Genomic DNA, 25,491 nt, shown 5'->3' on the forward strand with positions numbered 1-25,491 from the left:
TAATTCAATCATTAGGATCATGAGTCAACATTTCAATGTCGGAATTTTATTATTTCGAAATTTCAGTAAGTTTTTTCATGTTACGGAGATTTTAATTGAACTTATATTTTAAAATGCCGTGTAAATAGATCGCATGACTATTTATATTAATGACCTCATTCGTATAAACTATAATAAGTACATGTTATTTTTTTTTTTGGAATGAAATGTCAATTAAATTAATCACAATGGTTCTTGGCTAAATCAGTCCGAATTAATTCGCCTATAAATCCTTCAGATAGGCGACGCCCCCCTCCCTAAACGCTTTATTACTCGCACGGGATGAAAACATAAGGTCCACTCAAGGCTACGCGCAGCTTCGATAGGAAAATTATTATACAGAGATGGAAATTCGTGAAATTTCTTTTTTTACATTTTATTGTAATTCACTCAGGTGTGAACATTTATCACTGATTAACTGACTTAATTTATTTATACAGAAATTTAACCACTCTAACAAAAAAAAGGTTTTATTGTTTTTTTGTTAGTGGTTATTCTTTCACTGTTAATAAATAAAAAAAACATCAAATATAAATAAAGGAATGTACAAATTTGTAAGTTTGACTATAGATAAATATAATATACTTAATTAAGAAATATTTTAAAGGAAATTGTATCTAAATCGAACAGAGATCGCCACTGACACTTTTCTTTACACAAGAAAAGTACATCCAAAGGTATTTCTGAGAGTTCTGTTTCCTCCTACTCTACACTAAAGGACAAAAATACGCAGCGTAACATCCCTAGCTACTAATATTATATCCTATGCCATTGATGAAAGCGTCGTTTTTGCGTAACGCAATATAATTCAAGTTACCGGGTGTAATGCGTGCGAAAAGGACGATAGATACCTTTTCACCCCCGACATTCCTCCCCCAATTTTCCATCAACCGCCGCTAGTTGGCGCCTGCGAGCCTTCCCTCGCACATGTTTAATGCCTTATTTTTTGTTTGGAGCATGTAAACAAACAGTTTTTGTGTATAAAAATTGTAGCCTAGACGCTTTTCTGGAGAAATGTGTTTACATTTGTGTATTTACCTGGTGAAGATACTGAATGATGTGTGTTCCTTTGATAAGACTAAATAGTATAAGGTGAGTGAGTTTAATTATATAGAAACATATAGCTACTTATCTTAGATGTTTCAATAGGATGAGATTCGTGGCGCCTTGGGTAGAACCTTTGTAAGTATAATATGTTTGAAGGCATTTTCTATTTTTACAGAGTACTATACAATTTATATAAGTAGGAGTATTTTTATACATTTCGTATTATATAGTATAATAGATTGTTTTTTTTTGTATCATTTGCGATGGTCGGTTTTATTGTTTTTGTAAAAAAAACAATTATTTTAGCGTCGCTTAGTAGCTTAAGGAAGCCATTCAAATGTGAATGGATGCAATCGGGATAGTTTACACATAAACGCATTACATATACGTTTGCAGGTAAATCAAAATACTAGACCTTTATTATGCTATTTGCAATGTTATTAATTAAGGGCTGCTATATAATAATCTAATATATAATATTCTTGTGTCGCGGTGTTTGTGGTTAAACTCCTCCGAAACGGCATGACCGATTCTCATGAAATTTTGTGTGCATATTGGGTATGTCTGAGAATCGGACAACATCTATTTTATCTCCCTAAATGTTAAGGGTAGTCCACCCCTAAATTAATATTTTTATTTTTGGTTAATTTTTTTTTATGATACAGCATTAAAAAATCCATCAACCTAACCTAATTTTCACCCCTCTACGATCAACCCCTATTTTTTATTATAAATGATATACATGGCAAAACGACGTTTGCCGGATCAGCTAGTAATATATAATTATAACTTTCACACATTAAAATGCGATTTCAGTACCTACCACAAAATTAGTAAAAAAAAATCAGTGGCGCTACAACCTCTTTAGGTCTTGGCCTCAGATTTCTGAATGTGTTTCATGATCATTTTAAATCTAGGCAAGTAGGTGATCAGCCTCCAGTGCCTGACACGCTGTCGACTTTTTGGATCTAAGACATGTCGGTTTCCTCACGATGTTTTCCTTCACCGTTCGAGCAAATGTTAAAAGCCACTAGGCCAACACTATACTTACAAAATTAGAACACTTTAAAATGATTATTGAAATTATTATTTAATTAATCTATTGTATGCGGATACAAATAAAACATTGAAATAGCGATACAAAAATACATAACATTATTACGATTACAATTCTATTATATTTTCTGATTTAAATATAGAAATAAACATTGAAACGCCTTATATTCTTACTGGGAACTATCAAAATGAACTATAAACTCGTGTAGTACTATGGTATGTATGGAGCTATCACGACTATAGCCCACCTCTTATGTCTAACGAGAGATTGAGCCTGAATGAGAGGTTCGGCGGAAAGGATTATTGCCGTAGTACTCGCAATATAAGGCGGGCGGCGGCGGCTCGCCAGTCAGATCGCACGCAGCCTCGTAGACGGTAGCGTAGCGCCCAAACGCGTAGCGCGGCGCTAAACTTTCCGGTTGCTACGAAAGTTGATCTATAGTTTTGTGGGCCTAATTGGTAAGGTTTAAAACGTTCTATGTAATGTAGATTATTTTAAGTAGTAGAAAAAGGTTTATTTAGCGAATAAACCCCAAAAGTTTCACGAAAAATGATGTCAAGGGTATGTTATTTACATATTTAAGTGGGATTCGCTCGTCACTTTGCGTAAATAAAGTAGAAAAAACTAGTCCCACGCACAGAAAGCTTACTATTTGTATTGGAACATAACAGGTATTTTCTAAGTAGGCTCAGTGATTATGAATATTGTATTTAGTTTGTTTATCATATAGTGTCAAAGTATGTGTGTATAAACTTGACGAGTTTAGTTAAGTACCTATAATAAATACTTTTTATTAGTTTTTATTTAATTGTATGTATGTTTTTTTAGTTTTACAGCGTCTGCTTGCATTACATACATTACGTTGCCGTCTTCCTGTCCAAGAGATTCTTTAAAACTCTATTTATTTTCATACCTTAATTACCATTACATAAAAGTAATGCATAAGTCGTGATAAATAATCATAACAGTATGCTTATTTATCAAAAATGTAAGTAGTAAATAAAAATACTGAAAACCACAATCATATTAAGCATGTTTTGTTACATATGATTAATTGAATATTTAATAGTTAAAGGAGCCTTCTAGTACGTTTTTAATAAGGGGATCAATAGCATACGTTACTCAGGGATTTTGTAGAACAGGGCAGGTTCACTTCCCTGTTGTTGTTAAGTGCTATCGCCGCCCATGGACACTCACACTGACAGAAAGTGCATTGCCAGCTTTTTTATAAATCAGTACGCTGTTTAATTAAATTCCTAAGTCGATTTGATTCAGATATATTTGCGTTGCTTCTACTGTAATAATCTTTGAAATCAAGTTCTACAAGAAAATATGACATCACAAATTTAACACACATACACATCAATTACATTAGAACATAAGCAATATATCAAAGAAAATAATTAAACAAACAACCACAAAATAATAAAAAAAAAAATAACTAAAAATTAAAAATTAATAATAACTAAAACTAATAAGTTAAAAAATAACAATAACAGTAATAAACTAAATGAAAACTGAAACCACATTAAGAGCCTGCAAAACAAACTTACGGTAAGTTAGTAGACTGTTGAGACACATCAATATTTTCATACAAAAAGCAATCCTATATATAATATTAGGTATAATGATATTAAAGTGTTCTAACAAACTCTGTCAAGCAAACGTAAATGACAAGGAAATGAAATTCATCTCGCAATAATCTGAAAAAACAATATGTATTCATGAAATTCCATTTTTCATATAAACGTCGGAGACGAGAGGTTCTATAGTTCCACGAACAATAGAAAGCTAATTTTTCTTTTCAACCTCATTTTCATATCACATACGCGTCAGATTTCATATAAAGAACTGGTTATGTTCAAGAGAAAAGGACTGAGAATGTTATATAACATTTCACATTTACTATAAAAGTCAAAATATATTCATGTAGGTAACTTATTGTACTTACGAATTCTCTCCGCTTCCTCAACTATTTTATTTTACATGCTTGTTGCAATTGAAACTATTACACCTTATGAAATGGAATAAATAATATACCTACAAACTATTTTATCAACAATCATGGTACATCTAACAGAAACTATTTTTTATACTATGCCCTGCATAAACAGCATTTGTAATGGTTAATATATAATTGATGCGATTTTAAAACAGGCACAAACTCACTTGCGGACCTTTTCTTGAGTATGGACACATTAAAAAAAATATATATAATTATGAGTCTTTGATTGCTAGTTATTCGGTATCAAATCCCTATGGTAGAGTATTTTATGGTAGGTTATTCCAATGCAGTTGAGTTAAGTATTTATTTGTTTGAAACTTCTAACAGTACTTAGCCCGTATTCCAATACGTATCGCCACCTAAATCTCATCTTGGGCGCTGTCATTATGAATTAATTATAATAATTATTGCGAGTTCAAAGGGATAGTGGTATCATTACAACGCAGATAAATATTAACAAGATATAAGAGCAGTGTTGGCCTAGTGGCTTCAGCGTGCGATTATCATCCCTGAGGTCGTAGGTTCGATTCCCGGCTGTGCACCAATGGATTTTCTTTCTATGTGCGCATTTAACATTCGCTAGAACGGTGAAGGAAGACATCGTGAGGAAACCGGCATACCTTAGACGCAAAAAGTCGACAGCGTGCGTCAGGAGGCTGATCACCTACTTGCCAATTAGATTAACAAATGATCATGAAAGATACAGAAATCTGAGGACCAGACCTAAAAAGCTTGAAGCCCCAATGATTTATTTATTTTTAAATGGACAAAGTAAGTTGTAAACTGGCAACTAATTTTAGCATACTACTACTGTCCCTAATTTTGGCATAAAACTACCTGTATAAATGATAAGCCCTTGACGATTTAAGTGTAATTCACCCAGAGTATTTATATTTTAATGAGCACCCATGTCGATTTAATCTTGTTACATCCTGCTAATTCGTGTGTCAACAAAGTTCCCGAAAGACAAGCGCCTACAAGTTCGCATTCGTTAATGAAAGCGATTATGAAATTTCGTTTGTTTTCCAACATATAAGATTGTTCATTGTGTTCAGCTCTAGATCCGACATCACTCAGCTAAATCACGTAAAAGTTACGTGTAGGTTGCCCCATCTTCTACAAGTCTTCAAATCTATAATAATGTTTCAACAAATATATTCAAAAATCAGATTTAATTTTATTTTCTTACCTGAGTAGTAAATAATAATTAAAAACAGCCTTACTGTGGCTTTGACAAAGTTAATTATAGCTTCACCGTATAATATTTGTGTGAACGTTTTTAGGTTCGTAGAAAAAACTTACAAAGAAAATTCACAAATATGTTCTGTTTAGCCCCGTAGTTCTACCAAGAAATTAAATATGTAGCCTGACAGGCTCATACAAATATTTGCAGCAGACATATTTTACGTAATATAGTTAATAATCTAACCAAATTTATCAAACTAACTAGAACTACGGGGCTAATAAGAACATATTTTTCAAATTTCCTTTTTTTTATTATTGTCCTGTTCACTGTTTACATAATATGTTTTCGTTGCTTTTTTCTGTTCCATTAGTTTTGTCGAAATAACTATATTATGTCTACCTTATCTATTTTTTTCTCACAGTGGTTGTCTGGAAGAGATAGCTCCTGCGATAAGGCCGCCAGTAGCTCTCCTTTTTATTTAATTATGTTAATAATAATATATTTCTGTACATGCAACGAAGTGTTAATAAATAAATAAACTAAATATTTGTAAATTTTTCTCTATTCATATTAAATTACGTGAAACTTTTGTCATTTCTCCTCACTCTTCCGTTACTACTACCAGAACATAAGCTCATGGCTAAATTATTATTACTTTTTATTTATTCCCGTACATTATTAAAAGTACAATGATGTTGTGATTCAAACCACACACGTTTATGAGCGCCGTAGCCACTTCATTACGTCCCATTCATATAAAAATGTTTTAAGTTTTTGTTGTTGTTTTAATTTGAAGTCATTCTTTATTAAGCTGTTAAGTAACGTCTTCGGTAGCATTAACAAATCTTGGGAATAAGCAGTCCAAACTATTGCTGCCATAACAGTTGCTTATAAAAATAAAATAAAATATACATGCATCACTTATTCCACGTCATTAAATTTGAAGGCATCCCTACCTATATCCGTTGGAAGGCTAAATTTTTTTTAATTATATTTATTTTAATAGTAGTAAATTATATACACTTTCACTATTTAAAAACTAGCTGTTCGCCACGTTTTTACCCGCAAATTTTTAAATGTAATTGATCATTATTGTTCATTTAAATGAAATGACGCAAAGATAATTCAAAATAATATTTTTGAAGAATAAGTAAGGTATGAATACGGATTAATATGTTTATAAAAAATTGATTCTGAATGCATTATTTTTAAAGAAATTTGGTTACAATAAAAACCGTTATAGTTAGCCAAATGCAGTCCGAATATTTATTCTCGTTTTGGCTAAAATCGTTCATGCACAGTCGCATAGCTTTTATTAGTTGAAGCGTGACAGTATAACTTTCCTCGATAAATAAATGATCCAAAATAGAAATATGTTTTTAATTATAACCTGTAGTTTCGAAGGGTAATTATAGCATTAATCGGAGCATTAATCCGTAAATAATTATGGTACCTTTCACTGTATAAATCAATAATGCCAATATTGTAACAATAAGGAAACTTCGCAGAAACATTTTCCGAACTTACAATAAATTATACAGGTCGTACGGTTCGCTGACTTGACTTCCGACCTTTTTGTTTTCAATAGGAGTGAAGATTAGGTAGAAATCGTTATTATTTCTGACGTAATGGATACAGATTCCATGTCACTTTTTACGCATCACCACTATGAGGAAGCTGCTGCCCGTCGGGGTATGTTCGAACCAATTCGACTTTTCTTCACAAAAATTAACTCCTAAAGAGAATAAAGAAAGAGATATATAGATAGATATTTTTATTTATAAAAATAATAAAGGCCAAGACAAGGCAAGTCAGCATAGAAAAGTCGCCATAAAAAGGCAACACTTATTTGAGTTTTCTTAAAAAGTACGAATGAGAGTGACAAGGACAGCAATAGTTATATCTTATGGTTAATTTATATTGTATTTTAATGTTTACCCTCACCTTACACATATATAAATATATATTGGTTCACTACCAGGACTCAAATGCGCGACCACAATATTGAAAATCACGCTAAACTAGGTATACTGACCTCAAAGTTAAAATTAAAATATAATAGTCATTAATAATTATAACGATAGATAATAATAACACTTTATTTCAATAAATGAAGACAAGAGAAGTAAATGGGCGGTCTTACTGCTAAAATCAGTTTCTTCCAGTTGGAAGATGAAAAGTATCTATTTCTGGCAAAATAATAAATAAATTACGCCATTAGTATGATTTTAATAAACCAGTCAGCTGCAAAACTTGTGTAGACACCAAACACCGAGGGAATAAAGTTTTGATGGAAAAATATATTAATTAAACGCCGCGAATATGTCGGCAAGCGGCTCATCAAAAATGTATAGAATTCCAATAATTTGCATAAAATTCATTTTATTGCCTCGAAAGACAAACAGAATGGTATATTAGCCGGTGAAATGGATTCAGTGATGCGGTGTGAGGATCGTCTAAGCAAGGAAACTTTTTGAATTTGTTAAGTAGATCCTTGACTAAATCAGCGTAGAATTAGGCTTAATGGCGTCGGTTTACAAGTTTATAAATATATTCTACCGATAGAGGCTTAGCTTTTTGTACTTATATCAATAAATGTTGCTAATTATAACATTTCAGCACTATCGACATCTTTATATGATCTCAAATTATATTGTTTATAGTATTTAATTAATATTATATTTTTTTTTGCGACATTATCGTATTGGCTTAGAACTTTAAGGATAATGTTTGTCTTTTGGTAAATAAGTAATCATAATGAATTTACAAGTTAAAAGGCTTGCATATTTTTATTGATAAGATAGTGAGGTTATTTTTCTGACTCTTTTTTATAGAACAGGGAGAAATCGCGCCGGAGGCTCACCTGATGTTAAGTGATACCGCAGCCCAGACACTCTCAATGCTAGAGAGCTCGCGAGTGCGTTGCCGGCTTTTTAAGTATTGGTTCGCTCATTTTCTTGAAGGACACTGAGTCGAATTGGTTCAGAAATACTTCATTGGTAGCTGGTTCCACATAGTGTTGGGGCGCGGAAAAAAGTGTCATTCAAACTTTTCCATGTTTGTTCACCAATAAGCCACGCTTACTTCAAATGCTTCGCAAATGATTGCCCATAAATCATAAACAACATACAATATAATTCTAACAAGAAACCTCATTAGATCACCCTAGAAATAATTACATATCACTGTTTTAAAAACAGTAATGATTTGTTTGACACTCAAGACGATAATTACATATCGCTGTTTTAAAAACAGTAATGATTTGTTTGACACTCAAGACGACAAAGCTTGAAAAGAAGTTCGTAATGTCGAGTCTGCATTCGTTAGACGCCATTAAATATTCAACAACACTGTTTCGATCGCGTCTAAAGCTATTTTAGAAAAAGTATGAATATGCGAGGGTTGTGTTTATTACACGCTTTATATTAGCTTCACCTGTATGTATGTATGTAACCGACTCCTTCGGACTCGATTTTGACCCACTTTTAACGGACAGATTTAATTCAAACTTTGCGCACCTGTCAAAGATCGATGACAATGCAATAATCCGAAAAAAAAATGAAAAACATTAACTAAAAAATAAAAAATAAAATAAATATAGTTAAAAAAAAACTAAAAAACACGCTTTTAAAGCACATCAAACTGAAAAGTGAAAAATAATTCCTAATTTAGGCTGAAAATGGTAATGAACAAAAAATACTGGTATTTATTGTGAAAAAGCGTGGGTTGCTCGATAGACGAAAAATATGGCACAGAGACACTTTTTAGTTTGATGTGCTTTAAAAGCGTGTTTTTTAGTTTTTTTAAACTATATTTATTTTATTTTATACATATAACCTTATGCATGAATTGTTAGATAAAACTCTAAGTCTCTCTTCTTTTAAACGCTTTTCTTGAAGGACCCTAAGTCGAATTGGTTCGGAAATCATTATGAATAACACACGCAGAAATCTCAATCTGTCTTTCTCAAGTTGCAATACGACAGATACAGCATTTTAAGTAAATTGTGTTTTAATGGTATTTTTACAATTGCATCTAGTTATATAAATTGTTTATGTGGTTAATAATTCAAGATTTTTGCAATCAAACGTTAGTGAAGACAAAGGTTTCCTTATAGATAATAAAATATATACATATGTATAATGTATATATGTGCATTGTATCACTATCACTTCTACATCATGGAAATACCTCATAATTAATAAATAGCCCTTTTATATAATACTAGTAGACTCGGCCAAGCGTTGCTGTGGCTAAGATTTTTGTTATATTACACCAATCCACCATGCTTTTTTGGTGGTTATGCCATTAAATTGTAGCTTATGTGAAACGTTGGTATTTATTTTGATAAGGATCAATACCTAGGTACGAATAAAGAGCCTTTTCTAGCGGCGGTTCTAGAATACCAATGTGACGAAACACTCCATTGCTATTTAAAACTTGTGCTTGAATTTGTATGGATAAGACATCCACTTCTCACAGACAGATTTATTGTTTTACATTTGTTTCAGATGCTGAATCGGACGTTCAAATATATAGTAATAAGAGCTTATCCAAACGAAAGTACAAAAATTCTCAACGTTTACTTTAAATCTCTCGTGAGAAAATGCTTGTTTCTCTCATAAAGCATTGGTATCTGGGGTAGTCTGGGGGTAAACATGTGTGATAAGGAGGAAGTAAGGAGCGAGGCGGGCCCAGAGGTCACTCCGAAGCGGCTCTGCTGGCCCAAACGCCCGCCGGCCCCTTTACCAGACACCAGGGGACTGTGTTGTGCAAAACTTTTAAGGAAAAGTGGAAAGGCGAAAAAGGTAAGTCCATACATTATTGATGAACTTTCAATTGTTTTAAGGTACTGTTTTCAAATTGAAATGGACTTTTCTTCAGTCTGTGGCGCTGGTGTGATGAATAAAATTGTCTATAGTCTACGCGAGTACACTTTTGACTAATTTGAGTGTATTAAAGACGTATTGAATTCTGTTTTTAATTTTAACTTTTATTAGGTAGGGAGTAATTTAATTCTTAATTATTTGGTGGTACGGTTTGTTTATAATGAAATTGGTTTCGATTTACAATTATTTTTATAATTTGTAAATACCATACAGACTTTTAATACGATCAGTTATTTATAATTATTTTAGAAATAGGAACTTTCGAAGTGGAAGTAATCGGAAAGTTTACAATGCCACCGGAAGTCGGAGTTACCTAAGATCCCATATTTCAAGGTAGAGCGCGCATAAGCCTTATAATCAAAGTTTGGACCGAATTTCGGTCACGGCGGTTGACTAGTAACATTGCATCGGATCAGGCAAATTGGAGAATATTTGGTTGTAATTTGAAATTAGTTACAAATTCAGAAGTTCCAATGTACCATCAGCATAACATGCTATACTTGTCTCATTATTCTTTGTGTGATTCATGAAGGAGCGAAAGAACTCTTGGTTGTAGAATCACATTTCTGTCTGTTCTCTTCATAGAAGTTTCTCATTTCGGAAGAAAACGCTTTTGGGTCGCAGAGGCAGCGGAGTGAGTGAGTTTCCTCTGCATTGGCAAGTAGGTGATCAGTCTTCTGTGTCTGACATACCGTAGACTGGCTCACACAATGCTGGTATCACAAGCGACTGTTAATAGCCCATTTGACAGAGAAATCTATTAGTGTTTCTTTATTTATTTATTTTATTTATTTATTTGATCGACGTTCACAGATCGCAACCCTTACGTACAGATACTGCCTTGCGATTCTGTAGCTCACTTTTCGAACTCTCACAGCGGTTTTCACAGCGGCGGTCGCGCTCAAATCAGTCGTAAAGTAGTCATTTTACGATTTGGCATTCTGATAAACAATAAACTACAGATCCTTATCAGAATGCCAAATCGTTTTTTCTACGTCTATCGTATACTACGTTTATTCTACGTCTTTCATAGTAAACAACGCGTAAAGTTCGATCGACGAAATTGTTTGAAAGTTTCTTACGAGGTCTACATATTTTATTGCTGAATTTGATAAACAGAAATAACTGTCTCGCCTGATTGTACATTTCGTATAGCAAATAGGCTTGGATGAAGTTGAGATAAAATTAGTTTCTGCTGACAACGCCCACTTCTTCGAGTTTGATTAACCGCCCCGAGCCGAACGAAATGATACAATACAGAACAACAATATTTGAAACCTGGTTTTATTTTTAAACTATCTATTTTAAGTATCTCGCCTCTGAGGGTATTATTACACATGACAGGGGTTTTTTGATTCGATTTTCGATGAAAAAGGGTGGATGACTTTTAAAAAGATATGGACGTATAAATTACGCGGTTACTAAATATTTCAAAAGTATTTGCGCCATCAAAGTAGTAGGTTATTATAAAGGGGCTATATTACCAGTTTTGAAAGGTCGGCAACGCACTCGCGAGCCTTTTGGTAATGAGTGTTCATGGAAGTTTCTCGTTCGGGGCAAAGCACTTTTTGGGTGACACAGACCCAGCGGAGAGAGAGTGTTTCCTCTCATTTTTATTTTTTTAATATCAGCTTCCTGCCAGTTTTAATGTTAATAAAAAAGCTGGCCTTGTTGTTGTTGTTTTACCGATTTACATTAAAAAAATGTTACCTGTATATAATAACGAATGACGTTCACGACGACATTCTCTGACCAATTGTAACAAATAACATTCGTAAGATAAACAATTTTTTTTATTTTTTTAGCAGGTTATCCTTCTGACATTGGCCTCCCCCATTCTTGCCCTACTCCATCTCTTCGGGATGGTTTGTTAATACAATCCTTTAAATACAATATCAAATAATGATTATCATAAAAATTATTTTTTATTGAAAAATATTATTTCTCTCGTGTTCTCTCTGTTACATATTTCGTTACACGCTGTTAAAAACAAAAGAAGATCGCTATTTAAATTCTTTTACTGTACAATTGTACCTAGTCTACCATAGATAACTATATTTTAATTAACAACAATCATGACCAACAAGCAATTCATAGCTAATTAGAGATGAGAGTTAATTATATACAATTATAGAGACGGCTTAGTTAACATAATATGGTTTACAAGATTTGTTACTTAGATCGGGTTGAAATCCTCCCTAATAAGTAATTATACTGTATTATGTTAATATAGTTATATATAAGTTTATATATCATATCATTTTATATTTCATTAAATAAGCAACGTAACAATAACAATCTTTGAAATATTATAATAATATATATTTTAGTATCTTCGGAACCTTGCCTAAAGGGACTCTTTTTAATAATATATTTTAGACTTTAGTTATTATATTGTATTTTTTAGGGTTTTAAGGTTTAGATTCATATATAAGTTATTACAATTCGTCATTTGGTATTTCAATAAATTATTTTGCATAAAATGTTAATAAATTCTCTTTACGAAATTTTAATTTAAAAATAGAATTTCTATAAGGTAATACCCTTCTCGCTCTCTCCCATTCGACAAAAACGCTGCAAATCTTCGTGACGATCCGTAAAAATTTTACCCTCATGCGCCCGAAGAAGTTTCACTTCAAAAATTATATAATTTAGACAAAATAGGGGAAAATTATATTTTCCAAAACGACTTTAAAGTCTCGGCATATAAAAAGTATATACTAGTTTACCTTCCCAATTTCTTCAGCATTTGATATCTTTAAGCATCTTACATCGCAGACCAGCCTTGAATAAGATAGCATACGATACATTAGTCGAATTGAAATCTCTTTTACGAACTCGGAATTGCAAAATAGCACACAGTTTTCGGTTGCCGTTTGACACAAAGAACCCACTTTGTGTGTTTGTGTGTGGTTTTAGCGAAATAGGTAACATTTGAAATTAAATCATATAATATTAGTTATGGCCTCTGAGTCTTGGGTTTGATTGCAGGCTAAAAGTTACAATAAGAATATTCATAAAAATCTTTTTTTAATGTAACTTAATTCAAAAGTTGAATATCTGATGTGTTGCCTCACTGTTCTGTTAAAAAACACGTGTTTATTTTCAATCCTAAGAGGGTTTTTAGGATCTATTTTTAATAACACTAAATCTTAAACCTACAAAATAAATGTGTGTGTACTAGTGTACACACGTAAGAAGTGAAACTTCTTTATGACCTTATTTTACGAAAAATTATCTACTATATGCAACTTTACAGAAATTGGTTAAATAAAGTTAACTTGGATAATGTTTAAAAAAAGGCTTTTATTATCATAGACATAGATAGAATAGAATAAATTAAATGTAAATTTAATTTTTTAATTAAATGTAAATTTAATTTTTTAATTAAATGTAAATTTAATTTTTTCATTAAATGTAATTTTTTTTCCAACGCCGATAAAGAAGTTTCACTTCAAAAATAGTATAGTTTTCATTTAACATTATAATTTAAAAAGTACGGACCAAGAAGTATCCTCCTTAGAAGTACCTATATAAATAATTGTATATTAAATGTAGAAAAAAGCTATAACAAGAATATCTCAGCTTCCTTAATGATAAAATTTATTAGGAAGCTAAATGCAATGTGGATACGATTCTTCACTGTTGAATATCTAAGTACGCTCATTAGTAGTTGTAAAGTATTCATTAAATATAAGCGTGGTATTTGCAAGACAGTAAATTGTGGGGAAAACAGTAGCGCTGAGAGCAATAACTTACCTTGAGTGGCGTTTAAACGATCCGTTCACGGTAAATACAGTGTTAATACGTCAGATAAGTTTGAGAGTAATAAATAGTGGCGCTATAACCCCTTATGGCTCCAATTTCTGCATGTTTATAGCAGGGTCAGTTTTATGAGCCTGACACGCCGACGATTTTTGCTTCTTAGTAAAACCAGTGGCACTGTTTTTAAGGGCCTTAGATTTATGAATTTGTTTGGTGATATGTTTCTTTAATAGGCAAGTAGGTAATCAGCCTTTTGTGCCTGACATACACAGACGACTTTTTGGTATAAGGCATGCCGGTCGATTGGCGCACAGCCTGGATTGAAACCTTCAGTCTGCGACTCTCATGAGGTTCTCATGAGAGTCGCAGACTGAAGCCACTAGACTAACACTGTTCATAGTAATCGTACAAATACAATCTTCCTTATCATAAAAACATACGTCTAAAGTCACTTTTCTTCACAGCGTAAACAAAATTTTATAGAAAGAGATGAGAGAATACTGTAATTAAAGAAGTGGAAATACAAAGACATTTTAATGGATAAGGGGGAAGTATTTTAGTGTGACGGTTTTTGGAAATAAAATTAGCAAATTAAATTGTTACTTCAGGTTTATTAGGAATTACGATTATGTTTTTTTTTTAAATACACACATTTCTAAATTACCGGTTGCACCCACTCCAATTATACAAAATAAAAAGAAAGTACAATGTATAACAATTATTTATTAATAGTTTTATTATCTATTCAATTTAATTTCTTTTCCATATAGATTATTTGTGATTAAATAGATGTTATTATAATAAGTAAATGATATGTGAATAAAATAACGTAACCAACCTTTTTTCAGTGGAAATTGTTTAAACAAATTTCGACTCACGATCACTCTGTTTAGATTGTTCAAGTTCGAGAAAATGTTCTGTATAGTCTATAAATTGTCTAGATAATGTAACATGTTGGAAGTTCTTGCTGCATATAACTAAGTTCAAAACTCTTTCTTCTAACTTCTTTTTAAGTTCACACATCTGGTGCGGTTTCGTTTTGTACATGGTGAATTTAAAGTGTCATTTGGCGGTAAAAACGTATACATAAATATACTTAGTATAGACAATATTCTCTATAGTTTAGACTTTAGAGCATACATAGACTACAAAAATGAGTCTGTATTTGTAATTTTTGAAATTGTACTTCAAAATATATATTATCAAAAGATTAGGTAAAAGTCATAAGTGTAAATTTTTACGATGCTCGTGCACATCGTCACTAAAAACCGACACCCTGAAGTTAGCATGTTCAACATTTTAAAATAAAATAAGGGTGCGTGTACTTATGTACGCGCGTAAGAAGTTATACTTCTTTGGCATTATCAAAAATAGTTTTTGATTGCATGCAAATAATTAATTACAATTAAATAATCAAAGACTGGAAAAGGAGTCATTATAGTCAATAAAGTTCAGTTTACATTTGAAAAATTAAATAAATAAATATTTATTATTTTTCTCTTACATTAAGTGTAACATAAATTCTATTATTATTCGAATGTTGTTTTTAAATTATGTCCAATGCCGTAGCGTCTTCCATGGGCAACTTCATTCTGTTAATTTTGTGTAACGGTGCGCGCGCATCGTAAAATTTCACTCTCATCAATTTTTCATAACGCGCCTAAAGAAGTATAACTTCAAAAATGTCCATTTCTTTATTTATGTAGAATTTTTTTTTTTGTGATATTTGAATATTCTTTATTTAACTAGAGAATGCGTTATAATACAACTTTCAATGTATTAAATACCATTTTTCTATTGATAGCGTCTTTTTTTCTACAAACGTAGAATAAAATTTTTGAAATGATTTTTATCTTGTTACGCCAAAGAAGTATAACTTCTAACGTGTGTACATAAGTACACACACGTGTTTGATTTTTTGTATGGCCAAGTACAAGTAGCGTAACCAGTCAACGAAGTGTGGAGAAAGGCGCTTTCTTTCTCCGATCTAAAGGGATGATCCTCGACCAGTCTATCTGACTGGCCGGCCCGAAAGCCGCAGTGGCTAAGTCGAGAAGTTGTAATAATAATTGCGCATTTCCATTATTGCGTAACCGGGGATGACCGGGTGCAGTCACTAGAATAAATGTTCAAAGCCAAAATCTGCGATGGCCAATATATATTTGAAACATAAAAGATTTGTAAAATTGATATGGTCACTATGGTAGGGGAGCCCAAGAGGGGATTTCGGGATTTACTAAAGCGCGGCAGATTAATATATAGGGGGATACCTTGTACCCGGTTAAGTACCTCCACAAAATATGAGGCCCATATATAAGGCCCCCCGTGAAGGAGACAGGATCAGACTAGTAAAAAAAAATTGACCATCAGAAATTCCCGAGCGCGTCAGATTAAGGTAGGGTGAGTTAATTACATCCTAAAAAGTGTATATTCCACTAATCTGACAATTTGAGAGTGACGGAAAAAAAGGGGAGGGCAACAAAGTTGTAAAAAAAAACCGTCATCTCGACATTCTCGAGCGTAGCTAATTTTTTTTTTATTTTGAAGGAAATAATTCAAGAATAATGAAAAATATATAATCTGACGATTTCCGCAAGCCGAAATAACAAAAAATCGTCGATAAAGTTAAATGCGTGCAGCTGCGTTATGCCTACATTTCCTTTAACCGATCGGAATCTACTAAACGGTGTTCTAAATATTTCCCTCAAAATTACATATCCTGTGAATTTGAACCGATTCGGACCGATAGATTTTGAGAAATTTTGAAAAATCTTAAAAAAATAAGAAATATTTTTTTTTTTTAAGTGGTTTCTTTATTGATCAACTTCAAAAACTAATCCGCCTTTGAGCTTGAAAAACCACGTCGATCGCCACCAAGCTCGTCAAAAGCAGTTGATTAGTTCGAGAGATATCGTGAACGAAAGAAACCCGAAAAAGTATTTTTTCGGGATTACTCCGAAATTTGTGGTTCTATCAATTAAAATTGCAAAATTACTTATGATGATGATAAAACTGCGTCGAATGCCGCCAACCGCGTGAAAATTGCTTGATCCATTCAAAAGTTATTGCGGTTTGAAAATTCCAAAAATAGTGTTCTATGAAAATTCTATCAGACTTTCGAGCTGGGAGAGCTCAAATGCATAGACATGTTATTTCTTTGAACTCAGCGAGCTCAAAATATCAATTTTAAGCGCCCAGGAATGGAAATAGCGGGAAGTTGCAGGGATGGCCCTTTCGGTGAATCGTTTATCTAAATTTTTTTTGTCAGATCAGGCGAATCCCTCTAGATAATCGTCAGATTATGAGACAGTACGTTTAGAACATAAAGATGAACCACATATATCTTAATCTGACGCGCTTCAGTATTTCAAAATTGCGATTTTTTTTTGCATATTATGAAAATGGCCGTGGGTTTGCGTCCCATCGAAATCGTCAGATTAGTGAATGAGAGCTTATTTTTGGTGCACTTAACACTCCCTTAGAAAATCTGACGCGCTCGATAATTTTTTTTTTTTAAACGGTTTTATTTAGCTCACCCCGTTTGTTTTATTCTTGGGTCAAATTTAGTAATTCAAATTTCACCCTCTTCCTGTCAACCGATTAATCTGAAATTTTGTATACACTTTGGATTTTGGTGACAATACAATAAACTAAATAAATAAAATAAAAATAACTAAATATTATATAATATATAAATATATATTATAGATATATATATATATATAACATTATATTAAAAACTGTATCTATTTTATTAATTAAATATATATTATATTTATATTATAGAATTGATTTATTTATATAAACTAACGGGCAAGGAACCTTGCAATAATGAAGCACTAAATGAATTAAACAGAATGCGAAATAAAAACTAAAAACTAGAAAATAAAAATAGGTAAAAAAACTTTTTAAGTTAAACGGTTTTATGTTAAACATACATTGCAATGTTTAAGATAAATGTACTAAAAAACAAAAAATAATAAAATAGATACAGTCGTGGGAATTATAAACATATGCATAGACTAGACTAAAATAAAACCGTAGGGCACGTCAATTGTCTACAATCGTTGATTAAAATGTTTGTTTTGTAATGTTACACTATAATTAGGCAGTTGTTCAACCGACAACGATGGACGTGTGATAAGTAGGGCTAGAATGTGGAAACAAGCTAGCAAGCTCGATTATAAGCGAGTTTTAGGGTTTCATAGTGGTACTTTTATCATGTTTTGTCAATTAAAGACAAACTACGAGCAGTGAAACGATTCCTCGCCAGCCAGCAGTGTGAATGTCCAACGATAAACTAGTTGAAACATCTCTTTTATTTACATGGAGTGTATAACTATTGGAATTTCCATGAGCAAGAAAATAGTAAGTAATTTCCTGACCGTCTGCGGGCCAACTGCCTATTTTAACGACGAATTAAACGATTCTTCTATCGCACATTAAGTCGATCATTTGTAGACAATTGACGTGCCCCACGGTTTTATTTTAGTCTAGTCTATGCATATGTTTATAATTCCCACGACTGTATCTATTTTATTATTTTTTGTTTTTTAGTACATTTATCTTAAACATTGCAATGTATGTTTAACATAAAACCGTTTAACTTAAAAAGTTTTTTTACCTATTTTTATTTTAATTTTCAACCCTTAAATACAACCACCCGCATCATGCAAACGATCAGATTAACATACGTACATTATTAAAAATACGTAGGGCATAGATGCTATCAATATCTGACGCGCTCGAGGATGTCCATGCAACAGTTTTTTTTTACATATTTAAGTATCTATAGCCGCTTACCCCACTGATGAAAGGGAATTTATCATATAACATTTTTTTCTTCTTTTTATCTAAGCTTTGCATCCCAATAGGTCTCTACGACGCTCGAGTAAATCCCCATTTAGCATCGTGGGCTCCCCTACCACTATAAGATGTTGTTAGGTTAGCTAATTACTTAATAGCTTAAGACAGAAGATCCCTAAAGTAGTACTGAATAAACTGACTTGGTATTACATGGATCTCACTTTTTACACGCTTTATATTAGCTTCACCTGTATGTATGTATGTATGTAACCGACTCCTTCGGACTCGATTTTGACCCACATTTAACGGACAGATTTAATTCAAACTTTTTGTACCTGTCAAAGATCGATGACAATGCAATAATCCGAAAAAAAAATGAAAAAAATAAAAAAAACTTAATCAAAAAAATAAATAATAGTTTAAAAAAACTAAAAACTCTGTGCCATATTTTTCGTCTATCGAGCAACCCACGATTTTTCACAATAATACCAAAATTTTTTGTTCATTACCATTTTCAGCCAAAATTAGGAATTATTTTTCACTTTTTAGTTTGAAGTGCTTTAAAAGCGTGTTTTTTAGTTTTTTTTAACTGTTATTTATTACTGTAGAACTCATTTGCGAGTTTTTTACAAGTTATGTTTTTGATGAATTAATTCCCGTGGAATTATAATCTCTACACGAACCTATGGTTTGCAGGTGCGACATGAAAAATGTTTGATCAAAGTTCGTATAAAGTAATATGCACTTGTCTACTCACTAATACTTTATTACGGGATTAATTTAATAGTACAGTCAGTTACACTAAATCTAGGTCACATTGCTTAATCCTCCTGAAGCCACCGCTTGACCTCCCACGATAAATAGCACACTACAGACTAAAATATTTATTTAACGTATAATTTAGTTTTAATTACATTTTATTAAGTGAAATTAAGTTCAAACTTTCTTTATCTGTCCCACAATCAAACAAGCTAGATGACGTACTAATAAAAAAACAACTGAAATTATTAACGGTGAATAACGCTATTTTAGACTCCCGTAAACTTCGAGTCTGAATCATCATACCCTAGAAAATAGCGCTCTAAAAATCCAGGATGAACTGGCCATTTACCCTATGTGTGTACTATCCAACCTAAAGGACCTCGTCAAGTCTAACCAATGACTACCCGAAGGACTCGGTCTCATTTTGGTAGAAAATCTCGCTGTTAGCCTTAACTAAGACCCTTGTCACCTCGGCTCGGGCTGTTTTGGCTAGCGCGGCCGGAATTGAATTTTTTCCGCGACTAGCGTCCTGCGAGACTCAGACCTCACCTTGGACCGTCGCAGGGTGGTCAGCCTCAGTCTAATGTCTAGAAGTTCTATTCTTCGCGGTCAGAATAACTTCGTTAGCGTGTTTCAGAGAATGTCGTTATTGGACTGATTTGTATGCGTAGATTGTAGAAGTCGCTACAAAGCTTTTGTAAGGGTCACGGATTTGTTTCTGGTCATATTAATTTGTTAAATACGTCGAGAAGATGCGGAACTTCTCAGCTCATATACTTACAGGCCACGTATGCATTTAGTTCTGTTTCTAACCCAATGTTAATTTTAATTTATTTTTGTAAAAACTGTTGACAGTAAAAAACACAAAGATGTGCCTATTCTTGTATGTCAATTAAAATCTGTGTAAATAAAAAAAAATTGCTTGTGGATCGAGTACATTGCCAAATATTAAATATGTTAGATGGAAGTAAGCGCATGCTTAATTAAAAATCATGTGAATATTAATTAGGCATAATAATTCAGAATGAAGAATTTCATTTTTGAACAAATGGGCTGCCTTATCTGATTTTAAGCGATATCGCCGCCCATGGACATCTCGGCCATTCATTTTATTGCCAGAAGGCTCGTATGCATTACCGCCTTTTTATGGATTGGTACGCTCTTTAAGAAATTTACTTGATAGTGAATAATAATAGGCAATAATACTTATTGGGCAAATATTATTATTATTAATGTATGTAAAATATTGTAACGAAAATAATGGATAAATATATTTCTAACTTAACATTTTTACAAGAAATATAAGAATTTAATAATCACTTGATATTGCAGCCGTCAACTTCACAAATTCAATTTGATTTCCAGACAGACGAAAAAAAAGAATTCTGTGATCGTCATACATAAAGTACTCGACGTGTAAAATCAATACCTCTATCTATATCTATGGACGAGGCTAGAATAAAAAGCGTTGTGGCCTGACACAGAGTATAACACACAAAAAAAACGCTCCAACATTCAATTTTCGGGCATTATCGTCTTGACTTCGAACGTTTATTGTAATGTTTTGTAATTGGTGTGGTATTTATGTTATATATTAAATGTATCAATATTACCCTATCATTAATTTAACAAAAATTGTTTCGTATTATATGTGTTTTTAATTCAAATACTTCAAATTTAATAGAAATTTCTATTAAATTTTCAGTATTAATTCTTTATTTAATTTATTCTAATGTATTAAATATTATTATAAAATTTTTATTTTTTTTAGTATGGTAACGAAAATCTGTCAAATTTCCATTAAAAAAAAATACTTTATTTTAAAATTTAAAGGGAAAATTAAAGGATTTATTTAATTAATTACTATCTATTAATAATTAAAAAGCCGGCCTAATTTACAGTTAACTATTTTGTACAGGTACATACAGTTTTTGTAAATATCTGCTCTTGCTGCTGCTATATGTTCTTATGATAAAATCAGGTTGACATTATGACTCATTATTATACATAAATTGTAGATATCATTGTCAATTAATTTTTTAGAGTTTATTTTATATCCCTACTGTTTATATCTATCCTGTTTTCGAGACTACGCGTTATTCCCTCGTGGCATTGCCCACTACAATGCTAGACCAAACCCTTTGCGTCTTTGTTGGAGATTAGCTTGTTTAAATCTTAAGAAGGTTCACTCCAAATATTGTTCTTATATATATAATGTGAAAGCCTCGGTAGTTTGGCTTTAAGATAATACCTATATTTAATGTAATCTGTGAAATATATTCGTTATTATTATAAATCACATTAATAAAAATTGTACTGACGCTTAAAGAAAACACTTTTTAACCGGATTAAACTTATGTATTATTATAAGCACGCGAAACGTCGGTTTAATTTAAAATTACGTAAAATAATTGTAAATTTATAATAATACAAAACTTCAATCCGGTAAAAAAGTGTAAAGGTTATGTCAATAAAAGACAATACTAGTAGGTACTGACGCATAATTGTATCGGATACGCGTTTCGGGGTTTTGTTTTTGAATTTCGAATTGTTCGGACTGTCGCAGTGACAGGGTTTAAAAAAAAATGTTAAGGATTCAACTGAACTTTAATTAGCAATTAGGATTCACAAAATATTAGAAAATAAGCCAACAAATCTGTGTCCGCGACGGAGTATGATACCGAGCTGGCTTAGTATTTTTATTATAGGCCCATCTCTTAATGATAAAAATGCTGACCAAGTGTACCAATTTGGCTGTGTTGTGTGATGGTGTAAAACTTACTCTAAAGGCCGATTTACATTATCATTAGTGTTTAGGAGAGTGCTTTAGGATAGTACTTTAGTTGAAACATGTAAACGCTACTTGCTTTAGTAAACGCTACGCTAAAGAACTTGCCTTTCAAGTTGTACTAAAGCACTCTCCTAAACACTAAGATAATGTAAATCGGCCTTAAGTATGTGAAGGTGTGTTTGAGGGGTGTGCTCATGATGGAGGTGATTTTGCGCTATGGACATTATTAATACTCCTTTTAACCATATTTCGCGATAGCTTAACCAAGTGAAGGCTTAAATATTGGTCGTTGTATGTCCGGGCTGCGCGAAATAATATATTATATAGTAATAGTCAGCCAGATAGGGTAAAAGGTTGTATTATAACAGAATGTTTTTGAAAAGTTTAGTAGTTGTTGTGATATTACTATGTTATAGTAAATAAATTCCCTATTATTAATATAATATTATATTGTATGTGTTTTTAAATTAAACGAATAGTTAGATTATGAACACATATATTCAATACAATCATCTGCAAGCCCATAAGAACGTCATTACAGAAATAATAAAACAAATACTGCTTAGGCTTAGACGATTTAGTTTTGTAGATTGCTCATCTAGTGGGTACGAGATGAAAAAACTGCCCGTGTTAAAATCCAATCCAAACTATTGGCATCCCTTGTGACCCCATGTGAACTTCCTTAATTGTCCAGCCTAGAAGATTAAATCAACATTACATACCTATTGTACGCTCTATATATGCCTAATGAATAAATATGGTTGTGCTATGAGTCATTTCTTTTATCTAGCATCGAAACCAGCCATTGGCTCTTGTGACCCCGTGTGAACTTCCTTAAATGTCCAGCCTAGAAGTATAAATCACCCAACATTACCTACCTAGTGTCCCCTACATATATGCGTAATGAATAAATATGGTTGTGCTATGAGTCATCAATTTTTCTTTTACCTAGCATCGAATCCAAGCCCTTGTGACCTCGTCTTAATTTCCTTAATTGTACAGTCTAGAAGTCATTTAAAATTGCCTAATGAATATATTCATTCTATTATATGTTTAACGCACATTTTCTCAACAGAATTTTCTAGACAACAACATCTAAAAACCGTGTACCGTAAACATCAAAGCACTCAGTATAAAATCAACAAATGAAAACTACACGAAAAATAAAAGACAATTTACACCACAACGCTCCTAAGAATGTCTTTGGCACGAGTAGGAGAAATTGAAATCACTTTCTGGTACGTGACTTTAAAACCGATCGGAGATCGTAGGATATTTACCTTGCTTTCGTATAAGCTCTATTTCGATTTTGCTAATATCAAATCTATTCATTTATACACGAGAGAGATAGAGACAGCTATATAAATGTTCATTCGTATTTATTGTTCTGTAATTAATAAATCTTAGGAGAGATACGTAATATTTAGTCAAAAATTATCTAAATTGAGCTTCAAGAGTTCAAGGTACGTTTTGAAATTCGGACAATAGTTCTAAACAATCTTACCAAAGGCGTGAGGATATTTTCAAAGGATGATATAGTCAAAATAACTTTATTCATATACCTATATAAGTACATTTATGAAGCGAATTATTTTAGGAAGCGAACGGACTTGACTTTATTTAGCAGTAGTGACAAATTCTTTTTCCTTTAATGATATTAAAGAATGTTGTAATTGGTTCAAGTTGGTTTAATTTTTAGTTTTTTTCTACACATGTACAGTTTACTTATGTTTTCTGTTTCGTGTATTAACAATGTAATCTGTTCTTTTTGTAAATTGTCTAAGTGTTTTCTTTTTTATAATATTTTTACGTGTAGCTGTAACATTACTTATAAAAAAATAAATAAAGTAATATAGGAAATATAAAACCTTTTTATTGAGTATTATTATAATAAGGGTCTGTTTCACAATGTATGGATAAAGTACCAAATAGCTATGCAACACATAAATTATTTGGAAGATAAAAGTTCCGAATAAGAAACTTTGCGTTTCACAATCATATTTTATCCGGCATATAACTATCCGACACATAAAGAAGATTGTGGTAGCAACACCAAATTCGTATGTTCCGTTTTTTTGTTACGAACAAATAAAGTTACAAAATTCTATAGAAAAACATAGAACCTTAACCTTTTTGTTGGTCATTTAATATTACTTGTAATGAAACGGGCTGTCATTTTCACATGGTATTTTTGTTTGTTAGGTTATTGAGTATTTTAGTACATATTTTAGTTCGGTGCCTTCGGCTTGACCTTTCCGTTGTTTTTGTGATTCGAGGTGGATTCTTTAACTTAAAAAAATGTCTACGCCAAAACGTGAAAGAAGCGTCAATTTCAGCCGGGAAGAAGTTGAGCTTCTAACTTCGCTTGTTGCTGACCATAAAAATATATTAGAAAATAAAAAAAGTGACTCAGTCACCTGGCAGGAGAAAGAGCAGTGCTGGAAGACGTTAGAGGCGCTGTTTAATAGCACAAGTGGGAAAAACTTTCGCAGCGCTAAAACTTTAAAAGCTAAATACGAAGGCTTAAAGAGGGCTACAAGAAAAAAGTCTGCCTTGATACATGCTGAAACGTAACGTAAAGGAGGTGGCCCTAGTGCTGCTACTCCTCTTACCCCTATCGAGGAAAAAGTCAAAGACATGATATTGTTGTCTGTCGAAGGAATTGAAAGTCAATTTGACTCCGATCGCATTGGTAAGATATACAATACAAATTACTTTATTTTCTCTCACAAATGAAACAATATTACATACATATTATGATATAATTTTAGAAAGAGAATCTATCCATTCAGTTGAGGCAGACGTTTGTACACAGAAGGAAGATTCTAATGAGGAGCAACCTCCAAAAAGAAAAATAAGTAAGTAATGCTTCAAATTGTTATGCCTCAGAGTTGTTGGTAAGTACCCCAAAAAAATTGGCAATTGAAAAGTGGACCAACTGGAAGCCAAAATCTCTGCGTTCCAAAAAACATCCCGCTTTATGTAAGTTATTTGTATTAAAGTAGATTTATTTCATTATTAGGTTTTGCCTATAGTCACCACGCTATATCTAAAACTCGCGGATAAGCCCTAAGTCGCTTTCATCGACACCCACAAGCAAATATTGGGTGGTACTACTCGTCTTTGCTGCCACCACACGGCTAA

The 25,491-nt window shown here is 32.4% G+C and overlaps 1 protein-coding gene across 2 annotated transcripts in view; it reads left to right on the forward strand.

Annotated features, from left to right (window-relative positions):
- The first annotated feature begins 620 nt into the window (after nt 1-620).
- The window catches only part of LOC125060888, a 73,031-nt gene continuing 48,160 nt past the window's right edge, over nt 621-25,491 (forward strand). Inside the window, exons 1-2 of one of the 2 annotated variants that reach the window (XM_047666005.1) lie at nt 621-1,131; nt 9,846-10,142. In XM_047666005.1, the coding sequence (XP_047521961.1) occupies nt 9,993-10,142 (150 nt within the window). In that variant the 5' untranslated portion in view covers nt 621-1,131; nt 9,846-9,992. Of the gene's footprint in view, nt 1,132-2,310; nt 2,602-9,845; nt 10,143-25,491 lie in introns of those variants that run through there. The other variant, XM_047666004.1, reaches the window with a different exon arrangement.

This window comes from Pieris napi, chromosome 22 (genome assembly GCF_905475465.1).
Source record: "Pieris napi chromosome 22, ilPieNapi1.2, whole genome shotgun sequence".
Classification (NCBI taxonomy): domain Eukaryota; kingdom Metazoa; phylum Arthropoda; class Insecta; order Lepidoptera; family Pieridae; genus Pieris; species Pieris napi.